This window comes from Bidens hawaiensis, unplaced genomic scaffold, assembly GCF_021521415.1.
Source record: "Bidens hawaiensis isolate Kalapana, Puna unplaced genomic scaffold, B.hawaiensis_p1.1 tig00030361_1, whole genome shotgun sequence".
In the NCBI taxonomy this organism is placed as follows: Eukaryota; Viridiplantae; Streptophyta; class Magnoliopsida; order Asterales; family Asteraceae; genus Bidens; species Bidens hawaiensis.
In genome coordinates this window covers 51,234-77,530 of record NW_027495062.1, presented here as the reverse complement: position 1 = coordinate 77,530, position 26,297 = coordinate 51,234, and the positions used below count along the sequence as shown (strand labels likewise).

The window sequence follows — 26,297 nt, the reverse complement described above, 5'->3', positions numbered from 1 at the left end:
GGCTTTAGCATGTTTCTCTACCTTCTTCGTTTCAGCCCTTTTCATTGCTTGCCCAGCTACAAACCCATTATCCCTCAAACCAGCTAAGGGAGATACCCCTGTGAGGTCAACACAAGTGTGTTCTCCCCCGGCCCAACCAAAGACGAGCAAATCTGCCGGTCGTAGAGTGGATCTCCCTTCCGTGGGGTCTGTAAGGAAGTTTACGGGGGCTTCCTTTTTAGCTGATATCCCAGCTCGCCTTAAAATGTCCCAAAGAACGTCCCGCACCCAATCATGTCGGTATTTGAACCCAGGCATCTCCTTGCAATGAACCGCATGCTCTCCGAATTTATCCAGGCAAGCCTTTTGGCAGATCGGACATGTTTCTTCTTCTGGGTACATTGGGACCATTAAACGGTACTTAAGAATGGCCCTATACTCGACCGCAGACATGCTTTGGCCCAAGCCATCAATCGGGATAACGGTCAGAAAATCTTGGGCATGAGGACCTTGTAAGCATTCAATAACCGCCTTCTGTCGGCGGGACAATCCAAAAACTTCTCCCAGGCTCTGAGCGATTTTGCCAAAAAGGGTATTCACCAAAGTTTTTTGAGGCTTTGGGGGGGGGGGGGCGGTGTCCATATTAGAGAAACCGCCAATGTCAAAGTCTGGGAGAGTGTCATTTAGGCGTTCCAGGGCCTGCACGTAGTCTGAGTCCAGGTCGACAACTCCGCTATTCCTTAAGATGTGATTCTGTAGCTTCCAAGACTGAGCCCTCGACGCTACAAAAGCGTAAACCCCAACATCATGAGCCGAAAGAAGGCCTAAACCCCCTAAGCACATCGGTAAATATGCAAGTCGCCATTGAAGATCACCAAAGAACGGGCCTCCACATACAACTATGTATTCGATGGCTTCTCGAAGCCCCTTATCAAAACAGGATACCGCATCATCCATCATATGGGGGTGGAAAGTTCGTAACCCAAAAAGCAACTTAGCAACCCCCATGCAAGACCTATGCAGGAGGAGTTCGCTCTGGGGATCCCTAAGGCAAGGTAAGAGTTTCATAAGATCAACCGCACGAGATGCTCTCCGCCTCGCCAACTCCTTAATAAAGTAGGGATCTCGACTAACAGCCCCTCCAAGGAGCTTTACCCCTTTCTCTGGTCTACTAATCCCACTAGGGAAGAGCCCATCTTTGACTTTCACCCCATTACACGCTGGCCAAAAAACCTCGGTTTTCTTAATATTAAGTTGCAGCCCCAATGATGGCCCTTCCGAGCTGATAATGTCTAGAGCTTTCGATGCAAATTCTATAAACCTATAGTCTAAACTCTAAATCATCTTAACCTAAGCCGATTAAGCGATTAATTACGCAATTAAAAGCCGAAACAACATCATAACAGTTCATCATAATTAACCGAAGCCTCATAACCACGAAATCAACAAATTCGGAGATCGAAACACAAACAATTAGCAATAAATGTATTCTGCGTCTATAAATGATAAACACGAAGCCTAAAATCTACCAGATGAACTTACCGTAACAAATTACATGATCATCAACAAAACTAAACTGTAATTGAGCAGAATTTGAAGTTTAATCAGATGAATTAAACAGCAAAAATTAAGTCATCAATTCCACATTATTCAGCGGTTTATTATGCAATTAGAAGCTATAACAATATCATAACACTTAATCGTAACTAACCAAGGCTTCGAAACCACAAAATCAGCGAATTCGAAGATAAAATCGCATTCAATTTGCGAGAAAAACGAATTACATCATTGTTAACTAATGAAAACTGTGATTGAACAGAATTTAAAGCCTAACTGGATGAATTAAACAAAAAAAAATAAACAGTAGTTATTTATGCAATTGGAAGCTAGAACAACATCATAACAGTTATTCGTAACTAACCGAAGCCACGTAACCATGAAATCAACGAATTCAAAAACCGAATCACAAACAATTAGCTATATATGTATTCAAGGTCTATAGATGATAAACACGAAGCCTAAAACTACGATATGAACTTACCGCATCAAATTACATGAGCATCAACAAAACTAAACTGTAATTGAACAGAATTTGAAGTGTAATCAAATGAATTAAACAGTAAAAATTAAGTCTATATCATCAATTCCACATGATTCAGTGGCTAATTATGCAATTAGAAGCTAGAACAACATCATAACAGTTCATCATAACTACACAAAGCTTCGTAACCACAACGAACTCGAATATTTGTATTCGATGTGAATTCAATAAACCTAAAATCTAAATCATCTTAACCTAAGCTGACTCAACGAACTAATTTCACAATCAGAAGCTATAACAACATCACAACAGTTAATCATAACTAACCGAAGCTTCGTAACGACGAAAACAACGAATTCGATGATAAAATCACATTCAATTAGCGATACATGTATTATTCTAGGTCTACAAATGAATGAATGATAAGCACGAAGCCTAAACATAATACAACTCCGATTGAACATTAATTTGAAGCGTAATCGGATGAATTAAACAGTATAAGCTAAGTTTAAATCATCAATTATACAATAACCTGATTCATAAACAGTTAATTGTAACTAAACGGAGCTTCGTAACCGCAAAATCAACGAATTCGAAGATCGAGTGATAAACAGTTAGTGATAATTATAAATAAAAACTGTGATTGAACGGAATTGAACGGTTACCTGAAGAAGCTCACTGGATATTATTATGATGAATAATAAAGCTGTTTGTGGTTTATCTGAATTCAGTTATTACATGCTCGCCTTTGAGGGGACTAGATTGAAATATCAAGTGTTCGTTTGTTTTCTTTTTCGAACGGTCAACTAAGTAACGCCAGGTACTCCAACTTCTAAATAAGCATTTCTTAAGATGTCCCAAAGAACGTCCCGCACCCAATCATGTCGGTATTTGAACCCAGGCATCTCCTTGCAATGAACCGCATGCTCTCCGAATTTATCCAGGCAAGCCTTATGGCAGATCGGACATGTTTCTTCTTCTGGGTACATTGGGACCATTAAACGGTACTTAAGAATGGCCCTATACTCGACCGCAGACATGCTTTGGCCCAAGCCATCAATCGGGATAACGGTCAGAAAATCTTGGGCATGAGGACCTTGTAAGCATTCAATAACCGCCTTCTGTCGGGGGGACAATCCAAAAACTTCTCCCAGGCTCTGAGCGATTTTGCCAAAAAGGGTATTCGCCAAAGTTTTTTGAGGCTTTGGGGGGGGGCGGTGTCCATATTAGAGAAACCGCCAATGTCAAAGTCTGGGAGAGTGTCATTTAGGCGTTCCAGGGCCTGCACGTAGTCTGAGTCCAGGTCGACAACTCCGCTATTCCTTAAGATGTGATTCTGTAGCTTCCAAGACTGAGCCCTCGACGCTACAAAAGCGTAAACCCCAACATCATGAGCCGAAAGAAGGCCTAAACCCCCTAAGCACATCGGTAAATATGCAAGTCGCCATTGAAGATCACCAAAGAACGGGCCTCCACATACAACTATGTCTTCGATGGCTTCTCGAAGCCCCTTATCAAAACAGGATACCGCATCATCCATCATATGGGGGTGGCAAGTTCGTAACCCAAAAAGCAACTTAGTAACCCCCATGCAAGACCTATGCAGGAGGAGTTCGCTCTGGGGATCCCTAAGGCAAGGTAAGAGTTTCATAAGATCAACCGCACGAGATGCTCTCCGCCTCGCCAACTCCTTAATAAAGTAGGGATCTCGACTAACAGCCCCTCCAAGGAGCTTTACCCCTCTCTCTGGTCTACTAATCCCACTAGGGAAGAGCCCATCTTTGACTTTCACCCCATTACACGCTGGCCAAAAAACCTCGGTTTTCTTAATATTAAGTTGCAGCCCCAATGATGGCCCTTCCGAGCTGATAATGTCTAGAGCTTTAGCGACTTCGTTGCATCATGAAATTATAAAACTAAGAAAAAAGTAAACGTGAAGTTTGGCGCCGCAGAATGGATTTAGAGAATCTGGTTCGAATTTGGTTTATATAAGATATTTGTGGACGGAAATCAATAATGAAGTTGTGGCCGGGTTGTTTTCAAGCTGTTGCTGTTAAATAAGCACACCTGTTACGTGCGCAAGTTCGAACCTGGTTTATGTAGCGTGATTTTTTTTTAATATATGATGGATGGTGCTGTTTTTCGTAGCTGAGGGTTTGGGTTTTGGTAGTTATTATTTGATAATTACTATTTTGAATTGTTAAAAATTACAATCTAAAGATGTATTAACTTGAAAATAACAGAAGCAACCAACTAGGTTAAAATCGATAACAATTTTTCGAAGAAAGTTAGGCAAGCAAAGACGCAACTTAAATACTTTAAGTACGCAATCACATAGCTCTTGAGCTTTTACGTTTGAAACACGATATGAAAGAAATTAGGAAACAACTACCTTAGCCGAAGATTTTTTTAAGCAAGGCAAGTTGTTAGCTTTGTTGAACTCGCCGGTTATAATACCAAGATTTCGGTTTATGTGGTCGGGTTTTCCCGGTCGAGTAGCTAGGTAATCAAGTTTTTTTCTTGATGATTAAAAGGGAGTAAGCAAGTAAGAAAGTAATCAAAAGCGTTCCTTAAAATAGTAAGAACGTTTCTTGAAGAAAGAAAGAAAGATAAGTTTATGGTGTTTGGTTCTTTATGGAGAATGGTTTCGCGATCGAAAATCAATTATGTGTAATGCCTAATTGAGTCAAACTGTAGTTGGAGAATTAGGTACATACTCGGTGTTGTGGTGATTTGTAGTTGTTGTATAGGTTTTAAGTGACTAATATATTAGTTGTTTATGGATATCAACGCATCTCATTCTTCGAAAAAAAAGACCAGTGCTGGGTTATATTCTGATTCGCGTTCAGTAAACCTTTCGGCTTCAGAAGTTCATGATCAAGTTGTGGCATAACGGTGTTCTGGGTTTGTGTGCAACTAGATTCTCTACATCTTTGTTGTCGTATACTCTCAGCTGTCATAGTTCCTAAGTTTACCCCGTCCGGCGCAATGCGCCGGGTAAATTACTAGTTGTTATTATAAATAGCCTACGATTTATTTGGGTCGGTTGTATGAGTACTCGAAATAAATTTCATATTTGAAAAACCTAAAATCCGAAAATGCAGCCTGAATAATACCCCTATGTAGGAACATATACAAATAATTAAAGATATATATAATATAAAAACCATTTTTAAATTTAAAATAAAAGTTTACACTATGCTTAGAATACACATAAAAATCATGTGTACAACAGGAATTAAATAGTGCATAAAGTATCGTCACATAGACGGATGGGTATTCATTGAGTTTTCATTGAAAAGCGTTAATGATTTAACTGATAAAACGGTTATTATTTGTTCTTTTTTAAGTCTAATAGTTGGTTTCAAAACTAAGGTTAGAGCACTAGCTAGTTGTCCCAACTGTCCTCGTAATCACATAACAAGTTACGTACACAACTCTTTCTTGCACCTCTCAAACACTTTTTTGGAGATGTTTGTTATTATTCTTTTGTGTTTTAATTACTTTCGGTTATTATTCTTATTATTATTATTGTAACTATATGAAGCAAATTTTGATATGACAGCCTTTTAGACTGGCCTAATATAGCTGAAGTTGATATTATAACATATTTATCAAAAGAATTCTTTGTTTTAGATCACTTGCCTCTCTCTCTTTCTCTGCATTCTCAGTTCACTTTTATTTTTATGTAGACGAGACGAGACGAGACGAGTTGCCAACGAGAGGATTCGCTGTCATAGGCAAAAGCAACGAGTGTCTTCAAGATGTACAACAGCTATAGCATACTGCATACCTATTGTGATTTGTGAAATAGATTTAAAAGATATCTATTTTGGTGGTTAATACGTGTTGCACGCCAGGTGTTCGACGAAATTACAACTTACGTTCGGATAAGTTAAAGATTGTTTACTTGCATTTGGGTGCTTAAGGGGGTATTTTAAGTTGGAGTTCTACCATATTAGCTTTATTTTGGAGTTATACCTTCCTCCTCTTATACCTTAGCGGTTGTTGTGGGGTGCTAGATGGGGGGTGAGCAACCCGTAGTTGCTCCCCTCCTTCGAGTGTGAGGGGTTTGGTCTTTGATTCTTGCTCTAACTCATCTCGAGTCGGGGTCCTTAGGGGTCCGTTGTCTTTTGTGATTTGTTTGGTTTCTGTTCTTGTGTGTACATGGCTACCATAAAAAGAATTCAAAACGTAAATACAGGAGGGCTTGGCCCTAGCTCCACTTATGGTTTAAGGCCATGCCCCTTTAAGCATTTCCACGAGTGTAAGGATGGTAGACCTGGGTCCTTGGGGTTTTTCCGCCTACTTGAGCACATGCAAAGTACCCATTTCAAAACGGATACTCGGAAGAACCTTTTAAAAGATGCTATCTCCAAGGATTTGGACATTTTTATAGATGTTGGGGAAGCCCTTCGGGCGGGGATAAATGGTTATGTGGGAGGTGCATGACGTTGCATGCCCTTAGCAGGGGGTGCAAGCATGCTGATGGTGTCTATTCTTTTTCTGTGGCAACTGGAGAGGCTGGAGAATTCATCGTTGGGATCCAGAAACCTAATTGTGTGTCTGTGGATAGGGACCCAGGTCCATCTATAGGAGTGGTTGGGGATGTATCCCTTTTGGAACGGGTTTTCTCCCTTCCCATTCAAACGGTTAAAAGCATCCCCCCAAGTTGTCGTTTGGCGTTTGCTCAGACTTTGGCATGCGCTTTACGCAAGGTAGTGGATTCACCAGGCTCGATTGAGAATTGGGTCAAATTACTATTGTTGTCGCGTTGTACTTTAAGGGTGGTGAAACCTTCCACTAGGCAGGAACGCAGGTCAGGGAATCGAAAGTCTTTGCAATGTAGTAGCATTCGGCAAGCACTTGCGGTGTGGAAAGATGGATCTGGTTTTGCTGACTTGGTTCTTTCTCTCTTTGATAACGTGGGGGGGAGCACTTTTTCTAAAAGAGAGGTGGGAGGGGAGGAGGGTTCTGAAAACAGCCTCAATATTAAATAATGTCTCAGGAAAGTCAGGGATGGTCATTTCACAGCTGCAGTCAAGGTATTATGCTCAAGTGGGGTTGCCCCTCTGGGAGATTCAACCATGAAAGCCCTCATTGATAAACACCCAGTGGTGCCGCCTCCGTCCTTGCCTTCTAGCTCTGTCGCCCTGCCTACTCTCTATGTGGATGGGGACTGTGTGCTTAGATGTATCCGTTCATTTCCTAAAGGGACCTCATGCGGGAGGGACGGGATGCGGGCGCAACACTTGTTGAACGCTCTTAGTGGTGAGGGATCAGTGACTTCCATGGGTCTGCTCTCAGCCATCACTGAAGTTGTCAACTTATGGCTTGGGGGTCTGTGCCCCAAGGTGCTCGCTGAGTTTATTGCTTCGCCCCCCCTTACCCCTTTATTAAAGTCGGATAATGGAATTCGGCCCATTGCTGTGAAGGCTATCTGGCGTAGGTTGGTTTCTAAAGTGGCTATGAAGATGGTGGGGAAGGAAATGACTCAGTATTTAGGGGACTTTCAGTTTGGGGTAGGGACCCCTAATGGGGCAGAGGCGGTGCTTCACAGCGCGAACCGGTTTCTTAACTCCTTTCACGCGGACGGTTCTTTAGCTATGCTTACCGTGGACTTCTCCAACGCCTTCAATATGGTCGATCGCACAGCCCTTCTCCGGGAGGTTCATCATCATTGCACGTCTACCTATCAATGGGTCGAGTTCCTTTATGCCCAGCCGGCTAGGTTGTACGTTGGTGATGACTGTATAGGGGCTCCTACTGGGGTTCAGCAGGGAGACCCCCTTGGGGCCCTCCTCTTTGCTTTAGCATTACACCCTCTTGTTCTTCGGATACAAAATGATTGTAACCTCCCATTTCATGCTTGATACTTGGATGATGGGACTATTATTGGTAGTGCCAACGAAGTCGCTAAAGCCCTAGACATTATCAGCTCGGAAGGGCCATCATTAGGGCTGCAACTTAATATTAAGAAAACCGAGGTTTTTTGGCCAGCTTGTAATGGGGTGAAAGTCAAAGATGGGCTTTTCCCTAGTGGGATTGGTAGACCAGAGTGAGGGGTAAAGCTCCTTGGAGGGGCTGTTAGTCGAGATCCCTACTTTATTAAGGAGTTGGCGAGGCGAAGAGCATCTCGTGCCGTTGATCTTATGAAACTCTTACCTTGCCTTAGGGATCCCCAGATCGAACTCCTCCTGCTTAGGTCTTGCATGGGGGTTGATAAGTTGCTTTTTGGGTTACGAACATGCCACCCCCATATGATGGATGGTGCGGTATCCTGTTTTGATAAGGGGCTTCGAGAAGCCATCGAAGACATAGTTGTATGTGGAGGCCCGTTCTTTGGTGATCTTCAGTGGCGACTTGCATATTTACCGATGTGCTTAGGGGGTTTAGGCCTTCTTTTGGCTCATGATGTTGGGGTTTACGCTTTTGTAGCGTCGAGGGCTCAGTCTTGGAAGCTACAGAATCACATATTAAGGAATAGCGGAGTTCTCGACCTGGACTCAGACTACGTGCAGGCCCTGGAACGCCTAAATGGCGCTCTCCCAGACTTTGACATTGGCGGTTTCTCTAATAAGGACACCGCCCCACCAAAGCCTCAAAAAACTTTGGCGAATGCCCTTTTTGGCAAAATCGCTCAGAGCCTGGGAGAAGTTTTTGAATTGTCCACCCAACAGAAGGCGGTTATTAAATGGTTACAAGGTCTTCATGCCCAAGATTTTCTGACCGTTATCCCGATTGATGGCTTGGGCCAAAGCATGTCTGCGGTCGAGTATAGGGCCATTCTTAAGTACCGTTTGATGGTCCCAATGTACCCAGAAGACAAAACATGTCCGATATGCCGTAAGGCTTGCCTGGATAAATTCGGAGAGCATGTGGTTCATTGCAAGAAGATGCCTGGGTTCAAATACCGACATGATTGGGTGCGGGACGTTCTTTGGGACATCTTAAGGCGAGCTGGGATATCAACTAAAATGGAAGCCCCCGTAAACTTCCTTACAGACCCCACGGAAGGGAGATCCACTCTACGACCGGCAGATTTGCTCGTCTTTGGTTGGGCCGGGGGAAAACACGCTTGTGTTGACCTTACAGGGGTATCTCCTTTAGCTGGTTTGAGGGATAATGGGTTTGTAGCTGGGCAAGCAATGAAAAGGGCTGAAACGAAGAAGGTGGAGAAACATGCTAAAGCCTGCGAAGAGAACCAACATGTTTTTGTCCCTTTGGCTTTTGATACCTTTGGCTCCTTGGCACCGGAAGCTATCCGTTTCCTAACCAGGGTCCAACGGGTTGTGCATAGCAATGTGTCGACTCCAAAGGGGCAGGGGTATGTCTTTAGCAGGTTAGGGTTTGCAATTCAGAAATGGGTGACGACGCAGCTTGTTGCCCGCCTACCTGCTATGTTGATGTAATATCTATGTTTCTACCATGAAATGAAATTAAGTTAAATTTATTATTATGTTTGAAACCGATTAAACAAACATAAAAAAGAACCAAGTTACAAATTCGAATCTTGTTTAAATCAAAAACCAAATCGGTTTTGGTTTAACAAAGTTTGTGTTAGGTTCAAACCGAATAGGCTAATTAATCATGAGAAGCTGAATAACAAAGAATGTGGAAAGTTAACATACAAATTAAAAGGTTTATTGGATTTAAATAATCCAAACTTTGGTCAATTGGCCAATATTAATCCCAACTTAAGAATTGGCCCACATTAATCTCAACTTTCACTGTATTGGCTGTCAACGAACCTTTTCCTAACGGAGTCTAACTCCGTTAATTTTTACTTACGTGGCTGCTTATGTGGCGCAAAAAAAACATTAATTTTTTAAAAACACTCTTTTAACATATATATCAAAGTTCATGGACCATTTGTAAAAATTACCCATCACCATCATCATTCTATAACATCTTATACCACCACCACACCATTACCACCACTACCACATCAGGCTACCATATTTTCCGGTGATGTTTTTGACGATTCCGGCAAGATTTCCGGCTTAAAACGGTTTTCCGGCAAGGTAACCATATTTTTCGCTGTAACAACAGAAATTTCCGGTGACGTTCATTCCATGGATGTGAGCATGATCAGAATTGTTTGATGATTTGTAGAGTGTTAATTGATCTCGTAACCGTTTTTCTTTCCGGCAAGAAACTAAATATTCCGGTGAGGCCATTCTGGGGACGCGTTTTCGGCAAGCCATATTAGTGTCATTTTCTGATTTAGTAATAACACATCGAGTTCCGACTGTAACAGATTTCTCCGGTGAAGAAAATTGTTGTTATGGTGGCCTAACTACTTTTTCCGGTCATTTTCGTTCTTCCGGCCATGATTAAGTTTTCCAGCGGGTTTGTATAAGAAAACAATGTGTTACTAATTGTACGACGGCAAAATATCTCTACAAAACAAATTTATTTTGTTCCGATCAAATTTCTGTCAATGTTCAGATTTCGTTCAAATTCACATACTCTGATTTTTTTGAATAGAATGGTGTGGTGGCCATGCTTGTGTAGTGATGGTGGTGATAATGGTGAGTTGATGGTAGCTTGATGTGGTGGTGGTAGACCGGTAGTAATGGTGTGGTGGTGGTATAAGATGTTAGATGTTGATGGGTAATTTTTACAAATGGTCTATGAACTTTGATATATATGTTAAAAGAGTGTTTTTAAAAAATTAATGTTTTTTTGCGCCACATAAGCAGCCACGTAAGAAAAAATCAACGGAGTTAGACTCCGTTAGGAAAAGGTTCGTTGACAGCCAATACAGTGAAAGTTGGGATTAATGTGGGCCAATTCTTAAGTTGGGATTAATATTGGCCAATTGACCAAATTTTGGATTATTTAAATCCAATAAACCAAATTAAATTAGCATGCTTACTGTGAAAATCAATTAATGTCATTGTATTTACAAGTAGTGTAATTATGTAATTACATTACACTATGTTGTATATATAATTACACTATTTTTTTTTTCGAACGGCAAATTTCATTAAAAACAACACAACTAGCAAGAAGCTAAAGGCCAAAACAACACAACTTAAAAGGAAAAACAACACCAATCTTTCCAAGACACAAATTTAAAAGACGATCTATTTTTAATCCAAAGATAGGCCAATGACTTGATCTTCTCCATAACATCTGAGAGCTTATACGAGACTCCTGAGAAAACGGCCTCGTTCCTCGTCTTCCAAATACACCAACAAGCCGTAATAATGATACCGAGCATAACTTTTTTCTTTTTGCAACACAACGACGACGTGGTGTGTAGATTAAAAAGGTCCCGGACAAAATAAGCATATATCGGAGGTATATGGCACCAAGAGCTAATAGCATCCCAAACCGCCATTGCGAGGGGGCACGAGGTAAATAAATGGGATGAGGTCTCAACACTATCCCCATACAAACCACAATCAAGCGAATGAACATGTATGTTTCTAAAAGTAAGGGCCTCCTTAGTGGCCAACCTATCCATTTCCGCCTTCCAGGCGAAGATATTTAATTTCTTTGGCACCCATTTGTTCCAAGGCAACACAAATGAATCGAAATGACTATAGGATTTAAACAAGGTTGTCTTCATGGAAGCCACCGTAAATGTGCCCAAAGGGTCCCCGGGCCAAACCCATTTGTCACTAATTTCCGATAGCTCCACATGAGATAAAAGGTTGTTTACATCTGTGAATTCCGCAGTTTCAATAACGTTTAAGTTTCGCTTTTTCCACTTCCAAACCCAAGATCTGTTTTGCCCGCTAATACATTCAGCAACCAGCTTGTTCTTTTGACGTTCAATAGAAAACAAATTCGGGAACATGACTTTGAGAGGTTGTGGCGCAATCCAAGTATCAACTCAAAACCGTATGTTTTTTCCATCTCCAACTTTACCCATGACAAGTTTGGACAGATTGTTGTTAGAGAAAAGAAGATTATTCTCTAACTTTGCAATGGAATTCCACACTTTAGTGAGACGTTTGGAATGTGGTAAAATAGGCCAAGTTCGATTGGATCCATGTATCGCCAAAATAACTTTTCTCCATAACGCATTTTGCTAGGTTTTAAACCTCCACCACCATTTCATAAGAAGAGCGACATTCACATCTCGTAAGGGCGTGAGCCCTAAACCGCCCGCTTCAATCGGCTTCGTAATTTTACTCCAACTAACCCAACAAATTTTATTGTTCTCCGCACTACCCCCCCAAAAAAACTTCTTGCGTTTCGCCTCCAACTTGTCAATAACATTAACCGGGGCTTTATAACGAGAGAAAAAGTATGTCGGTAAGGTCTCCATGACCGACTTTAACAACGTTAGGCGAGCCCCAGCTGGCAGGACAGAGGATTTCCAACCAGAGAGCCTAGTATTGAATGTACCCAAAATATCATCCCAACTTGAGATACGATTCATATTGGCTCCCGCTATGAGACCTAAAATATAATGACACTATTTGATTCTCATAATTAGCACATTAAATTAATTTGTATTTGATCCAAACCCACAAAGAATTGTTATATTACTTTTGCAATTTAACCTTACTCGATTACAAATTTTTAGCCCTGTAATGTAGTTTAACATAATTCATTAACAAATTATGGTAAATACATTAAATAATCTGGTTTTGGTTATGTTTTAGACTACCAAAATTCGGTTTGGTTCGAGCTTTGCTTAAAAAAAAAATCTTCAAGGAGGCCAACCTAGTAGGCCATGCCATACTAGACCAAGAACCTAATTAGATTGGACACACTACAAAGAATCAAACGTGCTACAAAAACTTGAAATAATGGATTTGATGCTAATACATTGGTGGTCCAATTTTGAAAATTAATGAAATATGAAAAAAATAATAAGCTGTATTGAATTTTATTAATTTCAACTATCGTCTTTTTGATAGTTGTTATCAACTAATGAACTGGCTGCTGACGCCGCCTGACGGTCCCATCTTTTAACGCATTTGTTATCAACGTTCCGCAACTAACAGAATTTTAACGTTAACGTCGTTAGTTGCAAGTCGGCGGAATAACGTTTTTGGCCAGAAAAATCATTTTTTCCCCAGAAAATAAAACATTTTCGTCCAAAACATATTTGAAATTATGGATCAAACATTTAAGAAACCTTTTATAGTAAAAACCCTAATTATTGAGGTCGCCGGAACCCAGGAACCATCATCAGAATTAGTTGATGGTGCTCAAGTGATGATGATTGCTTGGTGGTGGCGGTGTTCATGTGGTGTTCGGGTTGAGTTTTCCATCAAAAAGTGTGACTTTTTCCGGCTAAAAGCGTTTTTCCCATGACCTGCAATTAACGACGTTAGGATTACGTTAGTCGCGTAACGTTGTGAACAAATACGTTAAAAAGTTAAAACCGTCTGCAACCAATTCGTTAATTGAGATCGACAAAAACAAAAATATAATAATTGAGATTAATAAAAACTAATATACTTAAAAATAAAAATAAATATAAAGTGTGCATGATTGATTGTTTTCTTTAATTTTGGGGCTTTTTTGAAAAATAAAAAAGGGTCTTGTCGCCACGTGACTTAGCGTCGGCCGCACGCGGATAACCATATGTCATTTATAAGCTTCAAACCAAATCACAATGTCTTTTTCAAGCTTTTGTTTTTCTTCCACATATTCCATATCATATACGGTCAATGATATAAATGTGATTGTTTTAATGTCATTTATATCAAAACTATATCATCTTTTCATCAAAATAATTCTATATTTATTTATTTTGTTATTATCACCGGCATTCTAGTCTAGTGGTAGCATGGTTGCATATCCTAGAAGAGGTCGACGGTTTAAGTAGTGGCGAAGCTTGGACTGAGGCACCGGGGGGACCGGACTCAAAAAGCATACAAAATTTCACAATGTAGGGGGCTGGGCTCACATTTTCGGCCGAAAAAGCCTAACGTATAAAATTTTTCGACTGAAAACGGGTAAATTTACACTGTTGTGAAAAAAATAGGGGGGTCGGGGCCACCTCGGGCCCCAATTAAACTTTGCCAATGGGTTCAAGTCTCGACACCTGACTACCTTGTTGTTAATGTTTTGAGTCGGACATAAAGCGTCAAATAACCGAGAACTGTGAAATCTTGTCACGGATAGACTTGGGAAAAAAAGTTGTTCAAAAATATATATTTTGCTATTTGCAAATGTTTAATTTTATTGTTTAACAATAATAAATATGTCATTAATAGCGGTTGAATCTAATGAAACCACACAAGGAAAATTTATACTTACAGGGATTTGAACCCATTATAACATCTGTGAGCAAACAACAACCACTAGGTCATGGGTGGAACAAGTAATATCTAGACCAAACGGAAGAGAAAACTGAGTTTCGATGTAATAACTATTTTTTTACAAGTGGTAGTTCAGATCATTTTAATGTCTTGTATTTGAGTGAAGGTTTATGTGTGATAGAACACAACTATTTTTATTGTTTAACAATGACAAAACACAAGTAATATATATTTTTATGTTACGTTTTATGTGATAGTAATTTGTGTCTGAGCTTAATGAAATAATCCGTGTATGTAAGCCCCCCATTGGAACCAAACCATCATAAGTTTTTGTGTTGTATTTATATTTTATGTATCGTGTGTAATCATGCGTGGTCGATTGTGTGTTTGTGTTTCCAATGCACCACTTGATTCCTAACATTAAACACACAATCCTCCTACACATGTTAGGACTGAGTTAACAATTTTAAAGCTCAAGTGAGCAAATCTGTAATATGATCAAACCGCAGTGACTATTAATACAAGTTTCTTTTATAAAACTTGTTTACTCTTTAAATCAGAGTCGTCTCTAATGACAACGAAATAAAACCAGGGCTTTACGCCTCCATTTTCTAAGACCTCCAATTCCTAAACAAAACTAATAATTATATATTTATAATTTCGGATTTGGATTAGTGTGTGTGATTTAAGCAGCGTTTAAACTAAATTAGGTCTAAAAATGTGTGAGAAATTGCATTTGATGACAAATCTAAATTTATTTGGAGTGAAACTAGGATAACTTTTATTTTTTGGACTATTGGTTTTTATTGGTCCCAAGTATTTCATTTTTGCCGGCGCTGGTCCCAACTATCACTTTAACTGCCAACGGTCCCAACTTTCACACATGTGTCTGCCACCAGTCCACGACTAACCGAGTACTAACTCCGTTATGTTTTAGATGACGTGTCCATCCTACGTGTTAAAAAACCTTGACGTGGCTGCCTGCGTGTATATTAATAACAAAAAACCCAATTTATATGTGTTGATTGGCAGCCTCACCAAACTCTCCGACCGAGACACCTTCTCCGTCGCCTCAATTGAACTCGAATCCATCGGCTGTCGAGGGCGATGGTGGAGTCGGCTATGGAAGGCGGCGATGGCGTTGACTGTGGAAGGCGGTGAGATCTGGGTTTGGTTTTGATGGTTAGGTCACAGAGCCTGAGGCCGCCGGAGAATGAGAGAGTTGGTGAATTGACGGAATGGATTTGTGGGTATCGAGATTGAAATGTGACCGGATATTTTTGAAGAGTGGTGGTGGCAGAAGCGACGGTGACAGCAGCGGCAGCGGCGACGGCCATATGGTGAGGGGTGTTTGGGGATGAATAAAATTGGAGTTTGGAAGCATTTTGTGAAGGAGGAGATAATAGGGTGGACACGTAGCTACTAGTTCCAGCAGCCGGAGAGCAACGCCGTGAAACGGGGGGCCTGGCACTGGAGACAAAACAGAAAAGAGAAAAGGAAATTGGTCTTTTGTTATTAATATACATGCAGGCAGCCACGTCAAGGTTTTTTAACACGTAGGATGGACACGTCATCTAAAACATAACGGAGTTAGTACTCGGTTAGTCGTGGACTGGTGGCAGACACATGTGTGAAAGTTGGGACCGTTGGCAGTTAAAGTGATAGTTGGGACCAGCGCCGGCAAAAATGAAATACTTGGGACCAATAAAAACCAATAGTCCTTATTTTTTTTACAACGAAGCCTTGTTTTAAACATTGTTTTACGTCAACAAAGAGGTTGAGCCGACACTCCTTTTAAAGATTTTCAATAAACATTGAAATGGATTGGTTGGGAGTTGGGACCATAGAATTGAAATTTGGTTAATGAAAATTTTATATTAGAAGATTCAAAGAGAATAGTTAATGTTAATGGGTATGGAGATAAAGATAATGATGGTGATGATGTACGATTGTACGTGATTGAATATGGCAAATAATGGGTAATAGTATTTCCTTCTAGTTGCTTTCACAATAGACTACTAGTTAATGGATTTTCAAAAGAGTAATTAAATTTTTAGAAAATGTATATAGAAAGAATAAATACAACATATACTCAACTTTTGAATGATTGAAGGATCACTTTGTAAATCATACAAAGAAGTAGAACATAGATTTCAAAAATCAAAACTATCATTTACACATTTAATTTGGATATATAGGGTTTAGTTAATTTTTTTAGTTTTGATTTAAAATAGTTTTGAGGACTCTATGTTATGCCGGGGCCGTAAAAGTTAATAATTGCATGACTTTAAAGAGTAATTATCCGTTTTTATAAACATGACATATCAAGAACCCTTAGAAGTAAATTATAATGACAACAAATGTTCTCGATACGTAGAAATCGTGTCATGCAAGAATCAACAACAATGTATACAAGAATCGGTTGTAAGCCATCCTCAAAGTTGGTTGGCTAAACCCCGTTTGCAAGAACCGATTGACCGTTACAAAAAAACATGAAATCAAATTGCTAATTCAGGATTTATGCACCGGTTGATAGACTGGTGGATATTGAATCGTCATTACGAGATTAAGAGAAAAGTTTAATATTTGTTGAATATTTGAATGAATTGATTGTTAATCGATAAACGATTGATAAATAGATTTGAGATTATGAACAAACTTTAACTTAAGAATTTTCGAAGAACAAATTTGAGAACACTTTGACATATAAGGAACAAAAATATTGGGTAGCAAACGGTTGGTTAATCCAAAAATATATTATTTTGAACGATCAATAAAGCCTAACCATTTGGGAACAACAACTGGCAAAATAGTATTCACGTCTTCGATCACAAAACCCACTTTTTGAATGCCCATTATGGTAAAACTCGTGGCTCATACATGACACCTTGTTAAAAACGATATCCAAACCACCAACTTTCCCTGTATAAAGTCACCAGGATACTGATCTGATAGAGCACTACTCATCCAAATATTTTAATTAGTTGTTTTAATATAAAAATCCACACCACTTACTGAAAATCCGGTTTAAATAATTATAAAGAAATAATGTAAATCTTGTAGCATGATAGGAACATGCATTTTAGAAGAAAAGTCTCAAGTTAAACCTTGATAATAGACACATTATAGGATTGTATTGGTGTAAAATTGATACATGAGAGTAATATTTACAGTTTAAAAAAAGTACAAACATGAAATAAAACTTGATAGACTTTATGAAGACAACAAAAAATTAAGTAATTTTAGCATAAAAGAGGGAAATTTGGTTATTAAACGGGTTTTATTTTAACCGGTGAAACGAAAAGGTCCATAAAGGTTTTTTTTTTATGACGACTTGTTTGTGTTTAAGTCACCACACTATTTAAATTGAAAAGCCTTGTTGTCCCACTCTGCCAGACTATTTTGTCTTAAACGGGTCCACGCTGGCTTTAGTTTGACTTGGGCGTTTTATCAAGAAACCATACCGTCAGCTATCATTTGTCAGTCGTTGTGTTGCCACATGAGCCAAACTTTATAGCGTAACACACAGTGCGACGAACTCAAGTGAGCTTGGGATTGAAACTCACAGCTTTACAAGACATAATTTGAATATTTCATTGTCATAATCCATTAAAAAATGATATAGACGGGAATTGAACTTGGAACTCAATTGGATAAACCAAGTAGTTCTACTAATAACCCATTAGTTCTACTGTATATTTAAGTATTTATATTATTAGCTTTTATTTTATATTATTTTTAGCTTGGCCACTCGTCAATCGTCAATCGTTTGTAAACACTTTCTTTTAAATATAAACCGCTTAAAAAGGAAAGAGAAGCCAACAGCCACGATGAACAAAAAGAGGACACGATTAATAATTTATAATTCTAAGGGAATATGTAATAATATAATATTTTATATTGTCTAGATATTTATATATAAAGATTTGTTATACGTATTTCTTCTTATCTAATAACATAATATGATAGTTAACAAACTGATTTTATGGTTCAAAGTTTGAAACCTGATTGGGGTTTTTTCAAAGTGGTGTTCCTGAGTGAGTCTAGTCATGAGCGTTAAAATCAGTATAAATGATTGACATTCCATCTCGGGCTCAATCAAATATTGAGGGTACGTATACATAAGCGTTAAAATCAGTATACATGTTTTCGCCACTCAAGACAATCCCCCCCCCCCCAACCCAAGTACAGTTTTATCATGGCTACACATTAGCGTTTTTTCGTGGCAACGCACGGGTGAGGCTTACTAGTTAAATACAATTTACACAAGTAAAACCCTCGTAAGCTCGCTAGTTTACTCAAGCTTGGGCTCGTGTTCTTTTATCTTACAAACCTATTTTAAGGTTTGAACTTGTTTAAGCTTAACTCGGTTCAAGCTTTTAGCACGTCAATCTCAAATAACTCATTAGCGACCTGCTCATACGGGATATGTGTTTATTTTTAACGATTTCAAATTGAGGGTTTTTCTTGCAATCCTAGGTGACTCGTATTTATCAAGTCACTAGGGCCAAAACATGAAGTTGCGGTGATGGTTGTATTATTATTAGACATGTAGTGATGGGAGGGAAACGTGGCAAAACAAGCGCCTGACCCCTCCACTGTTTAAAACAGACGTTTGTAAACACAATGAACCTTAAAAACGAGGGGACAAGATGGTGTTTATATCGTTTTGGGTTCGTTGTGAAGTTCTAAACGAGCCCACTACATATGGCCTTAGTATATGAGGATGAATATGAATTGAGAGATGGTGGTGATACTGGTGGTGTCATGGTGTGTATGCGAGAGCATTAATTTATTGACTTTTTTTTAAATGAGAGCACAATTATTATTAATAAATTTTAATATTTGAGTCGATAAATCCAACATATTAAGCTTTGTTTTTTCATAGTTAGTGAACCAGTGGATTTCACGTTCATATGTCGGACAGGTATAAAAAACTGAATAACAATATAAAAGTTAACAAATTAGTCAATTACAAACATGAAATAGCAAACAAATAAATAAATTAGACTTCGAAAGAAAAAAAAAAGGTTAAAAACACCGGTACAACGATTCGGTCCGCCGATTCAACCACACCATAACAATCTAGTCCGAATGAAAACGGTTTAAGAGTGTCAACTGTCAACAAGTGTTAGGTTTGTGGAGGCTTGGGCTTAGTTTGGGCTCGGTTTTTACTTGATGACATGTTTTTGGTTTAATTAAGACTGAAGACATGAGAGGTCTTTGGACCGACAATAGATCTCTTTATTAGGGTCCATTTAGGGTTTTTTGTTCCCTAAGCTACAAAATAGAGGTGTAAAAAAAACTGGGTTGCAAACTGACCCGAATCAGATTGATTGGTTTGGAGTTTCGTCTTGGCCATGGGTTGACCAAACCGGGCAAGTTTTGAACCCGATTCAGTCCGGGATAAAACCTGGTTTATATATGTCTACTGCAAACACTAGACTAGTCTCTCTTATATGTTATCTCTCTTATATGTTATGTGTGCTTGTAAGTTCTCATCACAAAGAGTAAAGATAATAAAGCAATAGCTACTTTTTGGATGTAGTCTATAGACACAAGTCAGCTTAGACCAAACTACGTAAATCATTGCATCTTATATTCATTTATATCCACAGTTTGATCGTGTGTGAGTGAGTTTTTGCATAACCGAAATCCTAACATATACAGTTACACTCTATTCTTGCCCTAAAGACACCACATAAAACCAAACTTACTACAAACAATAAAAACAAAAACATGAGTAATACATGCTCATAGTTTTAATGAAAGTAAATATTAGAGGTGGCAACCTTGACCCAAACCATTTCAAATGGGTTAATTTGGGTTGTTTTAAAATTCAAATGGGTTGATTTGGGTCATAGGTTTCAATTAAATGGGTCACTTGAAATTTCACATTCGTATTTTTGGGCCAAAATGGGTTGACAAATTTAACTACATGGGTTGATGTGGGTTAGTGTCTTAACGAAAAGTGACATGTTTGGGTTGAAACGGGTTTTAGATTGGAACGATATCGGTTTAGGTTTCGGCTCGGATCAGCTTTCGTGCCGACACGAGTTTTAGCACTGGACGGGTTGGGTTTCGGTTTCTTTCGAGTTTTCGCACTAGACGGGTCGATTAAGGTTTTTGATTCGTTTCGTCGACATTTCGGTTTCGGTTAATTTGTCGGTTTTTTTTTTTTTTGATGAACGAGGTTAACGGCGAAAATATTTTGGTTTTTTTACCTTTTTCGTTATTCGTTTATATCTTGAGTTATGATTTTTTATTTTGTTTTTTTTGAATTTTTTTTGAGGGATTTTGATCTTAATAGAAATCATCAAAAAAATATTCAAAAAAATTAATAAAAAAATTATAACTCAAAAAATAAAACAAAAACAAAAAATGTAAAAAAACTAAAAAGTTTCGTCCGTTGTCCTCGTTCAAAAAAAAATCGACAAATTAACCGAAACTGAAAAGTCGACAACAACGAAACAAAAACATGCTGAAACAAGCTGTTAAGTGATGAAAGGAACTGAAAAATCGCTAAAGCAAGCTGTTAAGTGCTGAAACGAGCTGAAAAATCGCTTAAACGAGCTATTAGATGCTAAAACGAACTGAAAAATCGCTTAAACGAGCTGTTACGTGCTGAAACGAACTGAAAAATCGCTTAAACGAGCTGTTACGTGCTGAAACGAACTGAAAAATCGCTTAAACGAGCTGTTACGTGCTGAAACGAACTGAAAAATCGCTTAAACGAGCTGTTACGTGCTGAAACGAACTGAAAAATCGCTTAAACGAGCTGTTACGTGCTGAAACGAACTGAAAAATCGCATAAACGAGCTGTTACGCGATGAAACGAACTGAAAAATTGCTTAAACGAGCTGTTACGTGATGAAACGAATTGAAAAATCGCTTATACGAGCCGTTATGCGATGAAACGAACTGAAAAATCGCTTAAACGAGTTGTTACGCGCTGAAAAGAACTGAAAAATCGCTAAACGAGCTGTTACGCGCTGAAACGAACTGACAAATCGCTTAAACGAGCTGTTTCGCGCTGAAACGAACTGACAAATCGCTTAAACGAGCTGCTACGCGCTGAAACGAACTGAAAAATCGCTTAAACGTGCTGTTACGCGCTGAAACGAGCTGAAAAATCGCTTAAACGAGCTGTTACGCGCTGAAACGAAATGGAAAATCGCTTAAACGAGTTTTGACCCAAACCCGTTTTGACCCGTTCCGACCCGAACCAAAACAACACTTTTTTAAGTGACCCGTTTCGACCCTAACCCTTTCCGACCCATGACCCGTTTCGACCCAACCCAACCCATTTGTCACCTCTACCAAATATCCATAAGTCTTAAATAGTTAAATCATACCACAATTCATATAGGGTCATTATAATCATACATCACTCCTCGTCTTTTGGTGTGTTAACTTTGTATGGTCCGTATAGGCACTATACGAATAACTGACATATGTACAGAGAGAACACGATGACAACTTTTTCAGTCTATACGGGTCGTATAACCCTTATACATGCTCATAGTTTTAATGAAAGTAAATATCCATCTTATAGGCTTCCTTGGCTCATATAAGCTCGCATACCCCATCTTAGGGATGAGCGTGGGACAAATACTTGTATCCGCACATGTACCTGCACCGGATTGTACTCGTACAAAAAAAACAATAAAAACACGTACCAATACTCGTACCAAATTTTTCGGTATGGTACGAGTACATGTACATGTATTGGTACGGGTATTTCGGCACAATACCCGTTTTTGTACCAATTTCCTTTTTTATTTCCAAATATTCGACGAACTTGAAACCGGTACCGGTACGAGCAACAAACAACCTGAATTTGTCCGGGTATCGGTACTTTCACAAGTACCAAATAAGTACAGGTACCAAATTAGCCGTCGATTTAATGATAAGATATTATTGTAGAACCCCAATTCGGTCGCCGACTTTAACGCCCTGTTCTTGAGTTTTTTTAAAGGAGGTTAAGGAAAGGAAAACTAACGATAGTTAAAAAATGGGTGTTCTTGAGTTTTTTTTAGGATGGAAAGGAAGGGATTAGGAGGAGTTAGGAGTGATTAAATTAATGTATTTTCCCAATAAGTTATCCTCCCAAAAATGAGATGATTACTAAGGATAACATAATTATCCTTTCCTTTAATTTCCTTCCAACTCAAGAACACACCTAATTAAAAAAATATATCATTCCCTTCCCTTCCCTTTCTTATCCTTCCATCTCCTTTCCTTTTCTTTATTTGGTTAAAAAACTCAAGAACAAGGCATAAGTGATTTGTTTGTTGGTTCGAGTATTGGATGTTATATTATTTGATTTTGAAGAAACGTTTGGTACTTGTTCAATAATAACATGGTTGAAGAATTTATTTTATATATTAAATATGAAGAATCTCAATTAAACATTTAAATACTCCAAACATGTACAAAATACCAAATGTACCCGTATCATACCCGATTGTAGTCTTGTACCTGTACCAACATTCAACAAAAATGAGTACCAATACCCGTACCGAATAAGCTAAATCGGTACGGGTATGAGCATTTGGGACAAAATGCTCATCCCTACCCCATTTGACCTATATGATACGTATAGATAGATATTCCTAACACACTCCAATATAAACTGACATGATTCTAAACCTAAACAGCCTCGTATAGCCTCTATACAAATCGTATAAATACACCTGATATCCGAATAACCTATACCTTCATATTCTTCGCCTTTTATAAATCACCATTTCAATTGAAACTCCTTTTTTCCACTTTCAAGAAAACCCAAAACCAAAACTCAAGACCCAAATCTTCAAACCCCAAATCTGGTTAAATTTAACCATTTTAGTGTTAGGTGTTGTTTATGTGGTGTAGTGGGTCCCACTTCCTCTTTCACACACTCAAAAAACACACTCACATACACTCTCTATTATCCTCTCTCAAACTTATCAAAATTTCACCCAAATTCCACAACTTTCTCTCTCTAGAATACATACACACACTCTCTCTTTAAAACCCATATTTCTTTTTTGACATCAGACAAGTGTCTCATCTTGTTTCAGAAAAAATTAATATGAAAGATCAGTTTTGTGTGGTCAAACACTCATCTTTTGTTCAAGAAAATATTAAAGCTTGAATCTTTAAATCTTTAAATCTTGAAATATTGAAAAGTTTGAATCTTGATTTCATGGCTGGGAGTAATCAAATCAATGTCAATGAAGCCAAGGTATTATTATTATTATTATGTGATCTATATACTCTGTCTGTCATGTTGTTCCTAAAATAGTTAATATTTTTCTTTATTTTTTTGGGGGTTTTGTTGGATTATTTTGGCAAATTCTGCTCCTTTTTGTTTGATTTGGGGATAAAAATTCTGGGTTTTTGTTCTAAAAGATTTATACTTTTTTATACATTTTATACATTTTTTTACAAGAATCAAACTTGCACTTTGATTTAGGAAGAACATGACAACAAAAAAAGATTTAATTTTTTTAAACATTTTTTTTGGTTTTTAATATCAAATTTCACATTTTCTTGCACCTTTTTATGTTAATTTTTTTAATTTGTGACAACAAATTTGTAAGCAACATGTCAAAGCAAGTTTTAACTTTTTTTCTTTTATAATTTTTGATATTTTTTTTGTTGGGATTACTTTTCCTTTCAATTTGGTGCTAAAACTAAAAATCTGTTTTTATATATAAAAAAACACATTTAAACTTTTTTTTTTTCAAGAATCAAATTTCCCATTTTGTTTTACCTTTTTATGTTAATTTCTAACTCCAAATTTTTGTTGTATTTGAAAAAATGACATAATAAAAATAATAAAAAGTTAACCTTTTTAATTTTTTTCTCAGTTTCTTAACATAAATTGGATAAATTAACTTAATTTTTTGTTGGGTTTATAAAATCTTTATTTTTTGTTTTTTGTTCAGCCCTGAAATTCTGATTATTATTATTAGATTAATAATGGTCTCTTGATAATATTATTTCCATCAAAGTTTGTGCTTCTTTATCCATATTACTTGATCAATCTTGCAATGCCAGATGTTAATATGTAGTTATCCAAAACATTATTTTAATTATTATTATTTTTAAATTTTTTTTTCAATTTCTTAACAATAAATTGGATAAATTAACCTAATTTTTGTTGGGTTTATAAAATCTTTTTTTTTATTTTGTGTTCAGTCCTGAAACTCTGATTATTATTAGATTAATAATAGTTTCTTGATAATATTATTTCCATCAAAGTAGATGTTAATATATATTTATCCAAAACATTATTTTATTTTTTATTATTATTTTTTTATTTTTTTGCTAAACAGATGTTAATATATAATCATCCAAAACATTATTTTATTTTTTAAATTTGTATAATTTTTTTTTTAATTTTTTATTAATTTTTTTTTGTAAACAGAAAGTAGTACCACTTCACACATGGATCTTAATATCCAACTTTAAGTTAGCCTACAATATGCTCCGGCGACCGGACGGCACATTCAACCGCGAACTCGCCGAGTTTCTCGACCGAAAAGTAGCCGCAAACACCATCCCGGTCGACGGCGTCTACTCATTCGACGTCGTCGACCGCTCCACCGGCCTCCTCAACCGAATCTACCGTTGCGAAAAAAATTCCGGCAACACTCCGGCGACCGGAGCGACCGGAATATTGGACCTCGAGAGCCCGCTAAGCACGACGGAACCCGTCCCGGTGATAATTTTCTTCCACGGCGGGAGCTTCACGCACTCGTCGGCGAATAGCGTGATCTACGACATGTTTTGCCGGCGGCTAACAGGGCTGGTCAACGGGGTCGTGGTGTCGGTCAACTACCGTCGGTCGCCCGAGCACCGGTACCCGTGTTGTTACGAAGACGGGTGGGAGACGTTAAAATGGGTTCATTCGAGAGCGTGGCTAGTGAGCGGAAACGATAAAAATAAAAATAAAAAAGTTCATGTTTATCTGGCGGGAGACAGTTCTGGTGGGAATATCGCGCACCACGTGGCGTTTAGGGCCGCAGAGTCCGGAGTGGAAGTTCTAGGGAATATTTTATTACACCCGTTATTCGGTGGAGAAGAGAGAAAAGACAGTGAAAAAGATCTGGACGGAAAATATTTTGTGCGGGTTCAGGATAGGGATTGGTATTGGAGGGCGTTTTTACCGGAGGGTGAAAATAGGGATCATCCGGCGTGTAATATATTTGGGCCACGTGGCAAGGATCTAAGAGGGGTTAAATTTACTAAAAGTTTAGTGGTGGTGGCTGGATTGGATCTTGTACAAGATTGGCAATTGGCATATGTTAAAGGTTTAGAGGATGCAAGGCAAGAGGTTAAATTGTTGTTCTTGAAAAAGGCTACTATTGGGTTCTATTTCTTGCCAAATAATGAGCATTTCTATACTTTGATGGATGTGATCAAAAGCTTTGTGAGGTGTGGCCAAATAGACTCATAGACTATTAGAAGAAAAAAAAAATTTAACTTGGAAGGCATACATAACACAAGCTTTTGACATTTTTACTACTAGTATTATTATTATTATTAGTTTCCTTTTTTTATTTGTCCCTTTCTTCTTGTGTAGTTATATATGAGTTTTTGTGTACTTGTTATAGTATGTGGGAGGTAGGTAACTAGATAAGTTTTTTTTTTTTGGGGTGGGGGTGGGGGGTCTTTTGTGTGCAAGGGTAAAACGGTAATTTCATGTGGTTTTACGAAGGGGTTGTGTAGGTATCCGGGAAACCGTGGGGTGATTTGAAGGGTCTGTTGTGACGAGGGTAAGATGGTAATTTTAGAGACGGGGATGCGAGGGAAGCTAACTTGAGAGGAACATGGATATGGATGTTTGAAAGGAAGAAAGCATTCATGGGTGTGTGTTTTAGTGGTGTTGAAAACATTGTAATGTTGCTATTGTGTTCTTATTAATATACTTTGATCTAGTAGTATAAGTATATAATGGTCTGTTTGGTTATGAACAATGAAAGTGTCTACCTTTGTTTTTAGTCTCTTTTGGTATATATTCTCTTGTTTTCTTGATTTTGGAATGTATT

At 38.1% G+C, this 26,297-nt stretch overlaps 1 protein-coding gene across 1 annotated transcript; it reads left to right on the top strand.

Annotated features, from left to right (window-relative positions):
* Window positions 1-23,035: 23,035 nt before the first annotated feature.
* LOC143580342 (gibberellin receptor GID1B-like) lies at window positions 23,036-25,880 on the top strand. Its single transcript, XM_077063398.1, has 2 exons — window positions 23,036-23,485; window positions 24,674-25,880. Exons 1-2 carry the CDS (start codon window positions 23,447-23,449, stop codon window positions 25,703-25,705), a joined length of 1,071 nt encoding a protein of 356 aa, XP_076919513.1. The 5' UTR covers window positions 23,036-23,446; the 3' UTR covers window positions 25,706-25,880.
* The last annotated feature ends 417 nt before the right edge of the window (window positions 25,881-26,297 follow it).

Excerpts from the sequence above, each read along its gene's own strand:
- LOC143580342 (XM_077063398.1), top strand. The coding sequence starts at position 23,447 with ATGGCTGGGAGTAATCAAATCAATGTCAATGAAGCCAAG. Across the intron at positions 23,486-24,673 it reads TCAATGTCAATGAAGCCAAG|AAAGTAGTACCACTTCACAC; the intron begins GTATTATTATTA and ends TTTTGTAAACAG.